General features: G+C 44.1%; 1 protein-coding gene across 5 annotated transcripts; it reads right to left on the bottom strand.

Moving 5' to 3' along the window:
- Positions 1-1,447: 1,447 nt before the first annotated feature.
- mtf2 (metal response element binding transcription factor 2) lies at positions 1,448-9,279 on the bottom strand. 5 transcript variants are annotated; one of them, XM_041841713.2, is made up of 16 exons: positions 9,094-9,279; positions 7,695-7,707; positions 7,368-7,581; positions 7,158-7,239; positions 5,445-5,540; positions 5,141-5,241; positions 4,749-4,885; positions 4,566-4,661; positions 4,382-4,450; positions 4,003-4,126; positions 3,042-3,109; positions 2,712-2,885; positions 2,429-2,537; positions 2,291-2,340; positions 2,084-2,209; positions 1,448-1,917 (listed from the first exon to the last, which is right to left on the bottom strand). In XM_041841713.2, the coding sequence occupies exons 3-16, from the start codon at positions 7,458-7,460 to the stop codon at positions 1,578-1,580; spliced, it is 1,665 nt and encodes a 554-aa protein (XP_041697647.1). In that variant the 5' UTR covers positions 7,461-7,581; positions 7,695-7,707; positions 9,094-9,279; the 3' UTR covers positions 1,448-1,577. The 5 variants fall into 5 exon arrangements, with proteins under 5 accessions (XP_041697647.1, XP_041697642.1, XP_041697644.1 ...); XM_041841708.2 differs by lacking the exon at positions 7,695-7,707; XM_041841710.2 differs by lacking the exon at positions 7,695-7,707 and having other exon boundaries at positions 2,084-2,191.
- Between the last annotated feature and the right edge of the window lie 7,885 nt (positions 9,280-17,164).

Below are 17,164 nucleotides of genomic sequence, written 5' to 3'. Positions count from 1 at the left end.
AATGTATTTGGCTAAGGTGTATGTAAACTTCCGACTTCAACTATAGGTACATTACTCAACCTTTCAAATGTAATAATGCGACCTTAAGTCTAACTAAGTTCCCGCTTTACACTTGAATTCAGTCTAACATTCCTTCTCACAAGCTCAGCCCTCAAAGCAAATTCAACTAGTGTTATTAATGAATCATGTTAGAAAAAGTATTTGACCCCTCTAAGTAAATCTGGACATTTTGAACTATAACACAGTGAAACGAATACTATTCATAGTGAGATGATTTGCAGAACATGAAGCAGAGGTTACACACTTTTAGCTGACAGACTGAAAGGAGACCCTTCATATCTGCGGATTAATGAGCTTGGCTATCTCGTGTTTAGGAGAATAGTTGTACAGTATAACAGGCTGAACTTAATATGTGCAATCAAATCCAAATATTGTTTGTTTTTTACTGTGCCTTACTGGACACTGACATCAGTAAATACAAGTAGAAAAGTAAAAATACATAATAAAACGGGTTTGCAGCAGCACAACACATCTTTGTTGTTTGAGTCCCTCTCGAACGTCAACTACTTGCAAACAGGCACACTTTCAACATATCAGGTCAGGCGCCGAGGCACTCAAACACCATTCAAACCCTTTTACATTCTGCCTCAACTGGTCTCTCACCCCCTTCAGTTTACAAAATCTAAACAGATCTGAAACACAGTCAACGAATCACAGACGAAAATAAAGGAAAAACTAAATAGGGAAACTCAAGCTCCCTTCCTGACCTGGCAACACGGAGAGGCCCGATCTTAGAAGGCGAGCGTTATAATTAAGTGATAATGCCCGAGAAGCCAGTGTTTGGAGGATATATTGGCATGGGTGTTAGGCCCGAGACAAGATATAGTCCCGACACAAATCTAGGGTTGCTACCCAAGCTGGCTGGTTCGGTTGCCAGAGACGCGACCCAGTCGTTCGTTCTAAATGTTCTATTGCCATACTGGTTGGTAACATTCTTATCCCTTGCTTGCTAGCTAGCCAACTATGGCTAATTTACAGTCACATCAAACAGTGCAGCCAGAATAACAAAGTAGTGGCATTGGCATAAGCTGTTTTCTAGTGACATTTATTTGGATACATCCATAACAATGAGCTAAGGATGCGCGTTTTCACCTGGCATAGAAAATGTGGTCTCTCGTCAGGACATTTGTTCAGAGGAGCTAGCCAACAACACAGCTAACACAATCACTTAACTGAAGCTGGAAAGACTAAACTAGCTGCACATTCATTTCACCTGTTTTCTATTGATATTTCTTTGTATATATCCATAAGAATTATGCTGATTCATGATTTCGAGTCTCATCCCGACTCCCGACACGCTCATTACTATGCAACAGCTGGAGATCGAATTTGAATATTGAAACAATGTTGCAAATGTCGGAGAGACAGACAGCAAGGTTTATACACATCTTGTGGAATAGACACTGGCTGGAATGCGGTTTAAACCAATCAGCATTCAGGATTAGACCCACCCATTGTATAATGCTTTATAAGCGCTGTGTAAACGCGTAATAAACTACGTAAGCGTTGTGAGACGCTCAGGAGGCGGTGACACCCTCCCATTCTACCAGGTACTGGACCTTGCCGTCCAGGGTGACCCGGCGGGCCAGGACACGGTACTTCTCCCCGCACTCCAGGCGGCCTGCCGCCCCAAAGTAGCTGGTGATAGAGCTCTTGAGGTGGGACAGCTGGCCGCCTGGGCCCAGGCCGTGCACTATGTCCGTGGAGTGGAGCCCCGGCAAGGTGTTGGGGGGCTCTGGGGCATGGGGGTCTGGGTGGTGAGGGGGGACCCGTCGTGGCCGGCCCCGTCTCCTCTTCAGGGGGGGCTTGGCAATGGGCCAGTGGCGGCCCGTGCGTGTCTTAATGGAGCTACACAGGCTGGGGTGGAATAGAGGAGGGAGAGAGATTAGTAAAACACTTAGAGGTACTCCCAATTACCTACCATACAATGACTACAATACAACGGTACAATTACTTTCCATGTGAATGTGTGAGAGCCTGAGTGTGAATATGAGTATTTAAGGTGCGATAATGCAGAATGTACCTGGACTGTCTGGAGAGGTTAGTTGAGGTAGTTTCAGTGGTGCTGACGGCACCGATGGAGTCCACGTCTGATGTACTGGAGGATGGCAGAGATCTGTCGCTCCTGCTGCTGGGAGTAAAGGGGACACTGGTAACAACAACATTCAACAGTTTTCACAATTTGAGCAAAAGTTTCACAAATACTTTTTTTTGGGGGGGGATAACTGACCTAGAGGCTAAGAGATCCAACGAGTGGGAATGCAGTGGTGGCTTCACATCCTTCAGGGGGGATAAAAATACATTAAACAACATGACTCTCAAATGCTTTAACTTTGGGTTAAGGTGTTAACATCGAATACACACACACCTGCGCCAAGAGTTCACTGGAGCGTCTTAGCTTGGCCAGAGTCTCCAGGGAGTGACCTCCCTGCTTCTTCCTCTTCTTGGCTTTCTTTACCACGCCATTGGTTAATTCACTGGAACAAGATTCAAATTCAAACCGTCAAATTTAGTCATCATAGTTTCCTTTTCTGCTACTTTAAACCTGTGGCCACCCAAACAATATCCAGCATACTCGTTAAACAAATCAGCCTTACCAGGATATATAGAATGCAAAAGTATTATTAAATGAGTTAGTTTTTGAGTCCCACCTGGTGTTGGTCAGGGGTTTGATAGCCTTCCTGCCTTTAATCTTGATCTCGTTGGAGGCCCTCTCTGGCTCCCCTCTGTCGGCCAGCAGCTCAGAGCTCTGGGGACCCGGAGGAAAACGGATCCTCAGCCCAAAGAGGTGCTTCTTCTTCTTAATCTCCTTCCCCGACATGAACCTGGGAGGAAGGGAGAGAGAGAGATGGGGAGAGGAGGATGGAGAAGGGGAGGACATGAATGAGAGAGGAAGGGAGAGGGGATGGACTGTCAATGAGTATAGTTATGCTGACATGATGGGAACAATCATGAAATCCTAGGGAGTGTGTGTAACTCACATGCTGTGGTTGCTATTCAGTGCTTCCAGAATACTTTCATATCGGTCCGATTGAGGAGTAGCTGAAAGCTGGAGTTGGAAAAATGCAATTGTACGATTAATTTGAGAGGTTGGAATTCAATATATTGCTGTGTGAAATAAAATATACTGAACAAAAATATAAACGCAACATGCAACAATTTCAAAGATTTTGCTGAGTTACAGTTCATATAAGGAAATCAGTCAATTGAAATAAATTAATTAGGCCCTAATCTATGGATTTCACATGACTGGGCAGGGGCGCAGCCTTGGGTGGGCATAGGCCCACCCACTTGTGAGCCAGGCCCAACCAATCAGAATGAGTTTTTCCTCCACAAAAGGGCTTTATTACAGACAGAAATACTCCTCAATACCCCCCTCCTCTGACGATCCTGCAGGAGAAGAAGCTGGATGTGGAGGTCCTGGGCTGGCGTGGTTACACGTGGTCTGCGGTTGTGATGCCGGTTGGACGTAGTGCAAAATTCTCTAAAACGACGTTGGAGGCGGCTTATGGTAGAGAAATTAAGATTCAATTCTCTGGAAACAGCTCTGGTGGACATTCCTGCAGTCAGCATGCCAATTGCACGCTCCCTCAAAACTTGAGACATCTGTTGCATTGCGTTGCATGACAAAACAGCAAAACTGTCTTTTAGTGTCCCCAGCACAAGGTGTGTTACCTGTGTAATGATCATGCTGTTTAATAAGCTTCTTGATATGCCACACCTGTCAGGTGGATTGATTATCTTGACAAAGGACAAAATACTTACTAACAGTGTTGTAAACAAATTTCTGCACAACATTTGAGAGAAATAAGCTTTTTGTGCGTATGGAACATTTCTGAGATCTTTTATTTCAGATCATGAAACATGGGACCAGCACTTTACATGTTGCATTTATATTTTGGTTCAGTGTAGAAAGAGCAAAAAAAAAAAGGTTTGTCCTACCTCCAGGAGCTGCAGTTGTTCCCAGTTGTCGTTGATGTAAGTCATCAGCTCCAGCTCAGAATCAAAGTACTTCTTCTTGTGAATCACACTCAGATTGTAGAGGCTCAGGTGTGCAACGTCCACCCTATTGGAGAGAAACAAGGAAGGAAGCGCATAACAGTCAAGAGTCTATATGATTCGTTATTGGATTCATGTGCAATAGAATTTAATTGCTCCAATTTTCCTAGAGGGAACTTCAGTTTCATCAAACAATCCATACACTAAACTGATGCAGTGTCTTTGGGTTATCTTGCTTGTTTCAATACAGGAAATAATAGATCAATTGAATAACATCAAATCCATTGCATACACAAATCTCTTCTACACGCGTTTCACTCACCATCTAAGAGGCAGTCGTTTGAGGTACTCCGGTCCACTATTGCAAACTGAACAAATAAATAGATAGAACCTGATGAGAAAGAAGCACAAGAGCATATTTATTTTCTGCCACAGCATTTGTAGCCAGCACATACTTCCTGAAAGATGACACATCATGAGGCTTTAAAGGGGTGGTTGTTTCGTACCTATCTCCATAGAGCATGGGCGTCTTAAAACACTGGATACACGCCTCGTGGAACCACTGCTTACACCTGTTGCACTGGAGCATCTTCAGGTACCAGCTAAGGGAGAGAGGGGAGAAGGGTTAAACCAGAGTATGTATGGGAGTTGTGTGTGTGTGTGTGTGTGTGTGTGTGTGTGCTACTCACTCTCCAGGCCCTCCACAGTAGCAGTAGCATTGCTGGATGTTAGTCTTGTGGCCCTGGTCCCACACCAGGTCCTCAAGGGCATAAGGCAAAGAGTGGTTCATCTCCTGCTGGGCTTTGGGACCCTTCAGTGCACCCTTCTGTCAGAGAACAGACACACCTGACTGTGAGCTCAGTTGGTTGGAGCGTCCCCTTACCATTTATTACAACCTTTTCACACGGTGGTTCTGTGTCTGTGTATGGTCAAGTCATGTGAATGCGTGTGCTCACTTTCCAGTGTTTTCATATTGCGTTATGTTGTATTGTATTATAGTGTGTTGGTTTGTGTACCTTGCATGCTGAACTCACAAAATGAATTTCCATGTAAATATAAGTTATTGTATAGTTATAAGTACATTTGTTGTTGTGGCGAACACACACTCCCCACAGAGCCACTTCTCATCGGTGTCAATCAGACTGGAGTCGATGATGGGGGAGTGGCAAAGCTGGTGGTATCCTGAAAGGGAAATATGGATCACAGTTAAGAGAGAATTACTATTGTATCAATGAGTGTTTCCAGAGGTGGGACCTCTATTGACTAAATAACAAACAAGGACTCCTTAACTTGGATATGAACCAGCAAACATCTGGTCCCAGGTGTCATTTCCAAACCTTGTCAGGTTAAAGAAGGAAGGGGTTAGGATGGTGATTGTGCCCTACCTTGTCCACACTTGTCGCAGATGACAATCTCGTTAGGCTCCTCAGAGCACTCATCCTGGCATATTGTGCAGACCATGTCCTCCCCTCCTTCGTCCCCTGAAAACAGACAAGACGGGATGGGTCACTCCTCTAGACAACCACACACTGCCCTTTAATTCATACTGGGAACAACCAGGCAACCAGCATCACACATCCAAGGAAAGAAGGATAGAGAGATCAATAACGCAGAACAGTTCACTCTTGTGCTTTATAACTGACAAAAAAAAGTACGAGACCAAGGTAGGAAATCCCCATTTTACTAACGTGATGTGCAGAGTGAGTGAGGCTTAATGGGGTCATATCTCCACAAACACATCCCAATTAGCTTCCAATCCAACATAATCAAATAAGCTGTTGCTTTCACCCAAAGTCGACAAATTAAAATCTGTCATTCATATCCAGCCCAAACAGGGAAGGGAGATATTTTTGAGAAGGCTGCCTTTTTATAAAGAAGTAAAACACTTTTCTTTCTTTTTTTTTGCACCACCTGCAACCTTACAGAGTAAAATTACATAAGCTAAACACCAGTGGTAATTAACATTTAATTTAGAACGTTTTAGGGAAAGCCTTTCCATCTACCAGAATACTTTTCATTAGCATCATCGCTAACGGCTACACACAAAAGTGGTAGAAGCGTGCGCCACACATACAAAGACTGGAAATTCTCGTTGCCTCTTCAGAAAGTTGCAAGAAATATGAATCACAGATGCATTCTGTTCATGTCTTATGATAAACTTCGGCAAATTAATAAAATGTTCAATACATTTGGTTGATTCCCTACTAAGTTCAATAAAATGTTTGAATTTGTTTGAATTCCGTTTTAATGTCTGGATTCCGTGATTCCGCCTGCACCGCGGATTATATAGGGCACTAACCTTTACTACTTTGGAGGACTTTAGTTGAGGGGCCTAACTTCATATGAATTCATACTCAAATACCACTGGGGGTGCCATTTGAGGTTCAACATAACACGTCACAAGATCCCATTTCCTGCCACTTAGACCAAATAAGATTGCCCAATTCCAGTATGTCAAACATTAGTCATGTGTCATCTAACTGAAATAGGCATGCCCATCTAATGTCTAGGCACCTCACTGAAGTGTAACCAATTAAACATGTATTAAATTAACTGAATGAACATGTATGAACACAGTAGTAATACAGGCTGAGGAGTACCTTCCCTATGCTTGTCTCGCGGCTCCGTGGGGAACTTACGTTTGGCGTGAGCCCAGAATCTCTGTGGTCTGTTAACTGTCAGGGACAAATTACAAAAGATAAACCCGAGCTGAACGGAGGAGATAGGAGGAGAAGGAAAACTCAACCAAGGATATCAACCCAACTGGAGATAGAATGAATGAGGGCAAGCCAAACTGAATTCATGAACACGTTTAACTGAAAACTGTACAGCCCGGAGAATAAATCATACACATTCTAAAAGCAAAATTCAAAGGATTCTGCCCATCATCTATTGGAAAACTCCTTTAGAGAAAATAGAAAGGCATGTATTTTACTTAGTAGATGGCATTTTTATTAAGAGTGTAATACAAGCATATTACACAAATGGCAAATATCCAACAAGTTGCACGTTCAACATGTCAAGTAAGAATAAAACTGTCCATAAAACTGGAACTTGACATGGCAGCATGTCTTGGGTTGGGCACGAGAACTACTTGCCTGTCTGAATGTCCTTCCACAGAACCCAGGACTTTGACCGATCTTCAAAGACCACAAAACAGCGCTGCTTCCCCTTATTTATCTGAGGGAGGGAACATTTTTTAGTATATGATCCTTTACGGCAAAATGACATAAGATATGGCATTTTATAGAACACGTGAACACTAACACCAAATTGAAACTTTCCACCTATTAGCAACAGCTACTTACCTTAGTGATAATCCCCAAATAAAACAGGCCATCCGACCATCGGGCTAGGACCTCTTGTCCCTCTTTAAACTTGTCGCCGAGCTTGGTGTCCATGTCCCCTCCATGTCTATCCTCGGCAGGGTCGACGCTGGTCAGGGACACTGGCGTCTTGTGCTGCCGATGGGAATGTGCTTTCTGCTGGTGGACCGGCAAGTGCTCTAATGCTGTTGAGTCTCTGTCATATTGGAAGAGAGGGGTGAATTAGCCTAATTCCTACATTGTCCAAAAAATAGGTGTCACTGTCAAACATTGTCATTGTATTAAAGCTACAGGCGAGTGGAGTCTCACCATAGCAGCATATCTGACATTTCCAAAATATTCAAGGGAGACAGAATAAAGGAGGATTATTTCAACAGAAACACAGGACAGACAATTCACATATTTTTGAGCAACTGCTGCAGAACAGAATAGCATAGAATTTGAAAGGCAGTCAACTCAGCTGCCAAGGAGCTCATCATACTAGCTGTTTGTCTGATTAATCAGGCTGTAATACACAATTAATTGGTATATACAGCCTGAAACTAATACCTGCAAAATCGTGTAAATGTTCCTTACAAGCCAGAATGTTGAATAAATTACATTTAAAAGCTGCAATATGTAACTTTTTGGGCAACCCAATCAAATTCAGATAGAAATATGAGTTTTAGATATGTCATTCTCATTGAATGCAAGTCTAAGAAGCGGTAGATATGTTCTATATGCTATTTATATGCTTCCCATGAACTTAAAACAAGCTGAAAATACAATATTTTTGGTTATTGAAAATATATTATTTCACAGGGGTTTAGATGGTACAATGGTTCTCTATACATTGCTTGTTTTGTCACATCAACTGAAATTAGGCGAACTATTAGAATTTTAGCAACCAGGAAATGGCAGAGCTATTCCTGCATATTGCACCTTTAAACTTACTCTATCGGTTGTCTGTGCAGTTTGTCCTTCAGCTGCTCGAAATTTGAGACAAATATCCACAGGAAGGTATAGTTTACCCTACTTTTTAGCTAGCTAGTCGGTAGGTATGTGGTTCAGTTTATATTGGATATTCGGTTCTCTGGTCAATAGCTATTGAAGCAAGCATGATTGAAGATATAAATCTTTTTTTTAATTACACAAAAAGTGTCGATTGTTCTCCATCCTCCCCTGATTCAGAATAGACTATTTTCATTGTTGAAGGGGTAACCACACAGACAACCGGTAGAGTAACTTTAAATGTAATTGTATTCAACATTCTGGCTTGTAGGGAACATTTACACGATTTTGCAGGTATTAGTTTCAGGCTGTATATACAAATTAATTGTGTATTACAGCCTGATTAATCAGACTAACTAGCTGTGAGAAAATTCACCGAGTCTTGGTGTATGATGTCCTTCAGTAAAAGGCATTAATCTGTTGTAAAATGGGGTGTTCAATTCGAACCCTACCCACTGTGCACCGTCACCGTTTCCTTTTGTTCGTGGGCTAGCTGTCTGGACATTGCATCCAGGATGAAATAATGAATGGATACATTTAGCTGCACATACGTTTTCAGTTCAACGACTAAGTTTAATGCATCATGCATGCAATTAGTCTTAGCGGTTGTCTAGGCTAAAAACAAGTGACAGACAGGTCTCTATCTATCACAGACGGAATGATTCTGGAGCTCACCCACACCCCCAAAAGAAAAACATGGTAATGTTTGATAAGGTACCTCATTCGGTCAGTTCGGAGGGTCAAAATGCCACATATATTGAAATACTCGGTCGTGATTGGCCTCGTGTCCGAGTAGCGGTAAGTCTCTTTGAAATGCAACTCTCTTAAAATGACACACTACAAAGGTTTTTTAGAAAATAACAAACGGGTCATTTTCCCCTAATACATTCGCCATTTTGGTTTCCCGCTGATCTGGGAGTGCATTGTGGGAGTCGTTCGCTCAACCAGCCACTAACATCCACTTTTTTTTTCATACATTTGAAAATGAAGGTAGGACACGTTTCCACCCACGACCCACTTGAACCTTTTTTTTATGATTTAGACTAGAGTCGGAGGACCAATCCAATGTTTATGATCTACATTCATTTTATAGTCTCACCTAGACTGCATATCCAGGTCGTGAGCCCACAACTTTATTCTAATGTGTATAGTGGACATGCAACCTACTTTTCTGGAATTTGAGGGAGAAGTTTGGGGAAATGTAGAGCTGTAGTAGACTAGCCTATAATTATTATTAATAATACGGTTGATTCATCCATTTCTTTGATGGGAATTAAAAAATATTATTATTTCCCATCAAAGATATGGATGCATCAACCGTCCACTTGTCGGCGCTTGAGAACCACAAACTGCACCATTTTCACCGCGGTGTTACAATGTAACAAAGTAGTAACATTGATATATTGTAACAGTTCCATATTTGTTAAAATCAATAGCTGTTTTTTATAACTGCGAGCTGCTGTAGGCTATCCTGTTTCAAACATTTACATTTTATGGCAAATTCCAGCATTCATGAAAATCTGAATTAGTGACAGAGAAAAATAGTTATCATTTATTAATGTATGATTATTTCATAGTTATTATTATAATGATTTAATATGACAGATTTCATAGGGGAAATGATGGCTATGCATTGCTTTGCACAGAGGGGATGAAAGCGTTTGCGTCGGCAAAAAAAAACGTCCATCTGCCTTTATTTTCTGCAGTCCTTGTGAGATAAAGTATGTGGCTGGCTCCTAGTGGTAAAATCCTTTCTCCTAGTAGCAGAATATTATGCTGGCAGCACGGTCGCGGATGATTTTTTTCTCAAAATAAAAGTCCCCCTGCAAAGACATGCTAAACTTTGGGAATATCGAATTTATTTTTTGCACTCAAAAAACTGTTATAAAATACATTTATAATGTAAACTATTTTTGTATATAATGTTTCCGTCATCTTTTCCTATGACCGAAAAGAGCTTCTGGACATCAGAACAGCGATCACTTACCTCGATTTGGGTGAAGATTCCTACTTCAAGGAGTCAGAGGCGCAGGACATGCTGCTCACCCTGGATAAGGCCCTAATCCCAGAGACTCGAAAAAGACAAAGGCGGCGTAATAGAGGCCGAGGTGGCGGCACCTTGACGAAACTACGTCGGTGAGTACATAAACCGCCTCTACCCTCCGTTCTATTGGCCAAAGTACAATCACTGAAGAACAAACTGGACGAGCTCCGTTCGAGACTATCCTATCAACTAGACCTGAAGAACTGTAATATCCTATGTTTCACGGAGTCATGGCTGAACAAGGACATGGATAATATACACTGAGGAACACCTATGTGAGAATGCCGTTCATTGACTACAGCTCACCGTTCAACACCATAGTGCACTCCAAGCTCATCACTAAGCTAAGGACCCTGGGACTGAACACCTCCCTCTGCAACAGTTTTTTCCTTTCCCCCTTCTGATAACCAGGTGGCGAATCGCATCACTCCATGTCTGGCAGACATATCAGTGTGGATGTCGGATCACCACCTCAAGCTGAACCTCGGCAAGACGGAGCTGCTCTTCCTCCCGGGGAAGGACTGCCCGCTCCATGATCTCGCCATCACGGTTGACAACTCCATTGTGTCCTCCTCCCTGAGTGCAAAGAACCTTGGTGTGACCCTGGACAATACCCTGTCGTTCTCCGCTAACATCAAAGCGGTGACCCGATCCTGCAGGTTCATGCTCTACAACATTCGCTGAGTACGACCCTACCTTACACAGAAAGCGGCACAGGTCCTAATCCAGGCACTTGTCATCTCCCGTCTAGATTACTGCAACTCGCTGTTGGCTGGGCTCCCTTCCTGTGCCATTAAACCCCTACAACTTATCCAGAACGCTGTAGCCCATCTGGTGTTCAACCTTCCCAAGTTCTCTCATGTCACCCCGCTCCTCCGCACACTCCACTGGCTTCCAGTTGAAGCTCGCATCTACTACAAAACCATGGTGCTTGCCTACGGAGCTGTGAAGGGAACGGCACCTCCTTACCTTCAGGCTCTGATCAGACCCTACACCCAAACGAGGGCACTACATTCATCCACCACTGGCCTGCTAGCCCCCCTACCTCTACGGAAGCACAGTTCCCGATCAGCCCAGTCAAAGCTATTCGCTGTTCTGGAACCCCAATGGTGGAACAAGCTCCCCCACAACGCCAGGACAGCGGAGTCACTGACCACCTTCCGGAGACACTTGAAACCCTACCTCTTTAAGGAATATCTGGAATACTCTAACAGTAAACCTTCTACACCTCCCTCCCCCAGTGGTGGTTGTCCCACTGGCTATCCTAAGTTGAATGCACCAATTTGTAAGTCGCTCTGGATAAGAGCGTCTGCTAAATGACTTAAATTTAAATGTTTCAAGTTTTAATGTCTCATGCACAAGTACAGTGAAATGCCTTCCTGACGGGCCGCCCCCAGGTGGTAAGGGTAGGCAACAACACATCCGCCACGCTGACCCTCAACACGGGGGCCCCTCAGGTGTGCGTGCTTAGTCCCCTCTGGTACTACCTGTTCACCCACAACTTACGTTTGCCGATGACACAATGGTGGTAGGCCTGATCACAGACGACGATGAGACAGCCTAAAGGGAGGAGGTCAGAGACCTGGCAGTGTGGTGCCAGAACAACAACCTCTCCCTCAATGTCAGCAAGACAAAGGAGCTGATCGTGGAATACAGGAAACGGAGGGCCGAGCACGCCCCCATTCACATCGATGGGGCTGTAGTGGAGTGGGGTTGAGAGCTTCACCTTCCTCGGTGTCCACATCACTAAAGATCTATCATGGTCCACACACACCAACACAGTCGTGAAGAGGGCACGACAACACCTCTTCTCACCCTCAGGAGGCTGAAAAGATTTGTCATGGGCCCTCAGATCCTCAAAATGTTCTACAGCTACACCATTGAGAGCATCTTGACTGGCTGCGTCACTGCTTGGTATGGCTGCTTGGCGTCCAACCGCTACAGAGGGTAGTGCATACAGCCTAGTACATCACTGGGGCCGAACTTCCTGCCATCCAGGACCTCTATACCAGGCGGTGTCAGAGGAAGGCCCTAAACATTTTCTAATTTTTACGAAGCATGTGATTAATAACATTTAATTGTTTATATTGTTTTATTCAAACCATCATTTATTTTGAAAGTTTACACACATACTGGTATGCCTGCGATCCAAGATGGCGTAGTAGTGCAGTCCTGTTTTTGTTTTGTGTCTGTTTTTTTTCGTACTTATTTCCCTATCAGACTTTTCATCCTTCTACAAAATATACTTTCCTGCAACCCGCCTCACTCAATGTGTAACGGATTCTATTATTGACTTACCTTTTATCTAGAATCTCCAGTTGAAACTAGCTAGCCAGCTAACTAGCTACTTGCTATTAGCCACAGTTAGCGGTATTTCACCCAGAACATTTGATTTTTCTGCCGGAATAATTTAATCACTGGACATTAATCACCGGATCGCAACTAGCTAGCCGCAACCGAATGGATGTTGCTGTTTGGCTTATCACCACTGCCCCCGATGCAAGCACCAGTTAGCCTCGAGCTAGCCTAGAGCCAGGCCCATATCCCGGCTATCTACCTCTCAGTCTACCGGACGGGAGTAGCCAGCTAACTAGCTACTTGCTATCAGCTACCGTTAGCGGTTTTTCACCATTGTCCGTGGCCTGCACCACCTACCAGCCAGCTCTAGCCTGGACTATTATTCGGCCAGTCTGCACTGTCTGCACAGCGCGTTATCGACCCAGAACATATCCGTTTTTCTGCCGGAATCACTGAATCACTGGACCTTTAACTCCGGATTCATTGCTACCAGCTAGCTGCAACAAAATCCCCCAGCCCAGCTAAACCTGCCTTAGATAGCTCCTTTGTCCCACCCCCCATACACGCGGAGACCGACTCAATTGGTGCCTCCAGTGATGTTATCTCTTTCATTGTTACCCAACGCTTAGGTTTACCTCCACTTTACTCATATCCTTCCATATCCTTGTCTGTACATAATGCCCTGAATCTTTTCTACAACGCCCGGAAATCTGCCCCCTTTATTCTATGTACCCAACGCACTAGAAGACCAGTTCTTAAAGCCTTTAGCCGTATCCTTATTCTAGTCCTCCTCTGTTCCTCTGGTGATGTAGAGGCTAACCCAGGCCCTGCAGCCCTCAGTATCACTCCTACTCCCCAGGCGCTATCATTTGTTGACTTCTGTAATCGCAAAAGCCTTGGTTTCTTGCATGTTAATATCAGAAGTCTACTTCCTAAGTTTGAGTTATTCACTGCGTTAGCACACTCCACCAACCCTGATGTTCTAGCAGTGTCTGAATCCTGGCTTAGGAAGGCCACCAAAAATTCTGAAATGTCCATTCCCAACTATAACATTTTCCGTCTAGATAGAACTGCCAAAGGGGGTGGAGTTGCAATCTACTGTAGAGATAGCCTGCAGAGCTCTATCATACTATCCAGGTCTGTGCCCAAACAGTTTGAGCTTCTACTTCTAAAAATCCACCTTTCCAGAAATAAGTCTCTCACTGTTGCCGCTTGCTACAGACCCCCCTCAGCCCCCAGCTGTGCCCTGGACACCATATGTGAATTGATTGCCCCCCATTTATCCTCAGAGTTCGTACTGCTTGGTGACCTAAATTGGGATATGCTTAACACCCCGGCCATCCTACAATCCAAACTAGATGCCCTCAATCTCATACAAATTATCAACGAACCTACCAGGTACAACCCTAAATCCGTAAACATGGGTACCCTCATAGATATCATCCTGACTAACTTACCCTCTAAATACACCTCCGCTGTCTTCAACCAGGATCTCAGCGATCACTGCCTTATTGCCTGCGTCCGTAACTGGTCCGCGGTCAAACGACCACCCCTCATCACTGTCAAACGCTCCCTAAAACACTTTAGCAAGCAGGCCTTCCTAATTGACCTGGCCCAGGTATCCTGGATGGATATAGATCTCATTCCGTCAGTAGAGGATGCCTGGTTGTTCTTTAAAAGTAATTTCCTCTCAATCTTAAATAAACATGCCCCATTCAAAAATACAGAACTAAGAACAGATATAGCCCTGGTTCTCCTCAGACTTGACTGCCCTTGACCAGCACAAAAACATCCTGTGGCGTACTGCATTAGCATCAAATAGCCCCCGCGATATGCAACTTTTCAGGGAAGTTAGGAACCAATATACACAAGCAGTCAGGAAAGCAAAGGCTAACTTTTTCAAACAGAAATGTGCATCCTGTAGCACTAACTCCAAAAAGTTTTGGGACACTGTAAAGTCCATGGAGAATAAGAGCACTTCCTCCCAGCTGCCCACTGCACTGAGGCTAGGAAACACTATCACCACCGATAAATCTACAATAATCGAGAATTTCAACAAGCATTTTGCTACGGCTGGCCATGCTTTCCACCTGGCTACCACTACCCCGGCCACCAACTCTGCACCCTCCGCTGCAACTTGCCCATGCCCCCCCCGCTTCTCCTTCACACAAATTCAGACAGCTGATGTTCTGAAAAAGCTGCAAAATCTGGACCCCTACAAATCAGCTGGGCTAGACAATCTGGACTCTTTCTTTCTAAAACTAGCCGCCGAAATTGTCGCAACCCCTATTACTAGCCTGTTCAACCTCTCTTTCGTAACGTCTGAGATCCCCAGAGATTGGAATGCTGCCGCGGTCATCCCCCTCTTCAAAGGGGGTGACACTCTAGATCCAAACTGTTACAGACCTATATCCATCCTGCCCTGCCTTTCGAAAGTATTTGAAAGCCAAGTTAACAAACAGATCACCGACCATTTCGAATCCCACCGTACCTTCTCCGCTATGCAATCCGGTTTCCGAGCTGGTCATGGGTGCACTTCAGCCACGCTCAAGGTCCTAAACGATATTATAACCGCGATCGATAATAGACAGTACTGTGCAGCCGTCTTCATCGACCTGGCCAAGGCTTTCGATTCTGTCAACCACCGCATTCTTATTGGAAGACTAAATAGCCTTAGTTTCTCAAATGACTGCCTCGCCTGGTTCACCAACTACTTCTCAGATAGAGTTCAATGTGTCAAATCGGAGGGCCTGTTGTCTGGACCTATGGCAGTCTCTATGGGGGTGCCACAGGGTTCAATTCTTGGGCCGACTCTTTTCTCCGTGTATATCAATGATGTCACTCTTGCTGCTGGTGACTCTCAGATCCACCTCTACGCAGACGACACCATTTTGTATACATCTGGCCCTTCATTGGACACTGTGTTAACAAACCTCCAAACGAGCTTCAATGCCATACAACACTCCTTCAGTAGCCTCCAACTGCTCTTAAACACTAGTAAAACTAGATGCATGCTCTTCAATCGAACGCTGCTGGCACCCGCCCACCCGACTAGAATCCCTACTCTCGACGGGTCTGACCTAGAGTATGTGGACAACTACAAATACCTAGGTGTCTGGTTAGACTGTAAACTCTCCTTCCAGACTCACATTAAGAATCTCCAATCCAAAGTTACATCTAGAATCGGCTTCCTATTTCGCAACAAAGCCTCCTTCACTCATGCTGCCAAACATGCCCTCGTAAAACGGACTATCCTACCGATCCTTGACTTCGGCGATGTCATTTACAAAATAGCCTCCTGCCAAACATGCCCTCGTAAAACGGACTATCCTACCGATCCTTGACTTCGGCGATGTCATTTACAAAATAGCCTCCAACACTCTACTCAGCAAATTGGATGTAGTCTATCACAGTGCCATCCGTTTTGTCTCCAAAGCCTCATACACTACCCACCACTGTGACCTGTACACTCTTGTTGGCTGGTCCTCACTACATGTTCGTCAGTCAAACCCACTGGCTCCAGGCCATCTATAAATCACTGCTAGGCAAATCCCGCCTTATCTTAGCTCATTGGTCACCATAGCAGCACCCACCCGTAGTCTGCGCTCCAGCAGGTATATCTCACTGGTCATCCCCAAAGCCAACACCTCCTTTGGCCGCCATTCCTTCCAGTTCTCTGCTGCCAATGACTGGAACGAATTGCAAAAATCTCTGAAGCTGGAGACTCTTATCTCCCTCACTAACTTTAAGCATCAGTTTTCAGAGCACCTTACCGATTACTGCACCTGTACACAGCCCATCTGAAATTAGCCCACCCAACTACCTCATCCCTATATTGTTATTTATTTTGCTCTTTTGCACCCCAGTATCTCTATTTGCACATAATCTCTTGCACATCTAGCATTCCAGTGTTAATACTAATTGTAATTATTTTGCACTATAGCCTATTTATTGCCTTACCTCCATAACTAACTCTGTGTTGTTGTTTTTGTCGCACTGCTTTGCTTTATCTTGGCCAGGTCGCAGTTGTAAATGAGAACTTGTTCTCAACTGGCTTACCTGGTTAAATAAAGGTTAAATAAAAAACAAACAAAAAAATGTTGAAAGCTATTGTGTAGACTATATTTAAATAAATACACAGATGTATGTTATTGGAATTACTCAGTAGAGTCTGCAAAACTTAGAAAAGTACTCTCTACAAGCAAATATGTATCCCATGTACAGTCTATTACAGTGTATTGCATTAGGGGCTATGGAGGGGGTGGAGAACGAAGTGTTGAATATGTATGACACAGTCCCCCTCCAAAACGACACATATTTGGTTAGTAGAGATCGTACTGAGTATTTCCCACCCCACTTTAGCTGAGAACGTTAGAACAGTTCTCTCTACAGCTCAATATCCTCAACATACAAGTGCCAACATAGTATTTTTTCATTATTGGTGTTA

Source organism: Coregonus clupeaformis, chromosome 21 (assembly GCF_020615455.1).
Source record: "Coregonus clupeaformis isolate EN_2021a chromosome 21, ASM2061545v1, whole genome shotgun sequence".
NCBI classification, from domain to species: Eukaryota; Metazoa; Chordata; class Actinopteri; order Salmoniformes; family Salmonidae; genus Coregonus; species Coregonus clupeaformis.
Note: the sequence above shows the minus strand (reverse complement) of the source record. Positions and strands in the feature narration are given on the sequence as shown.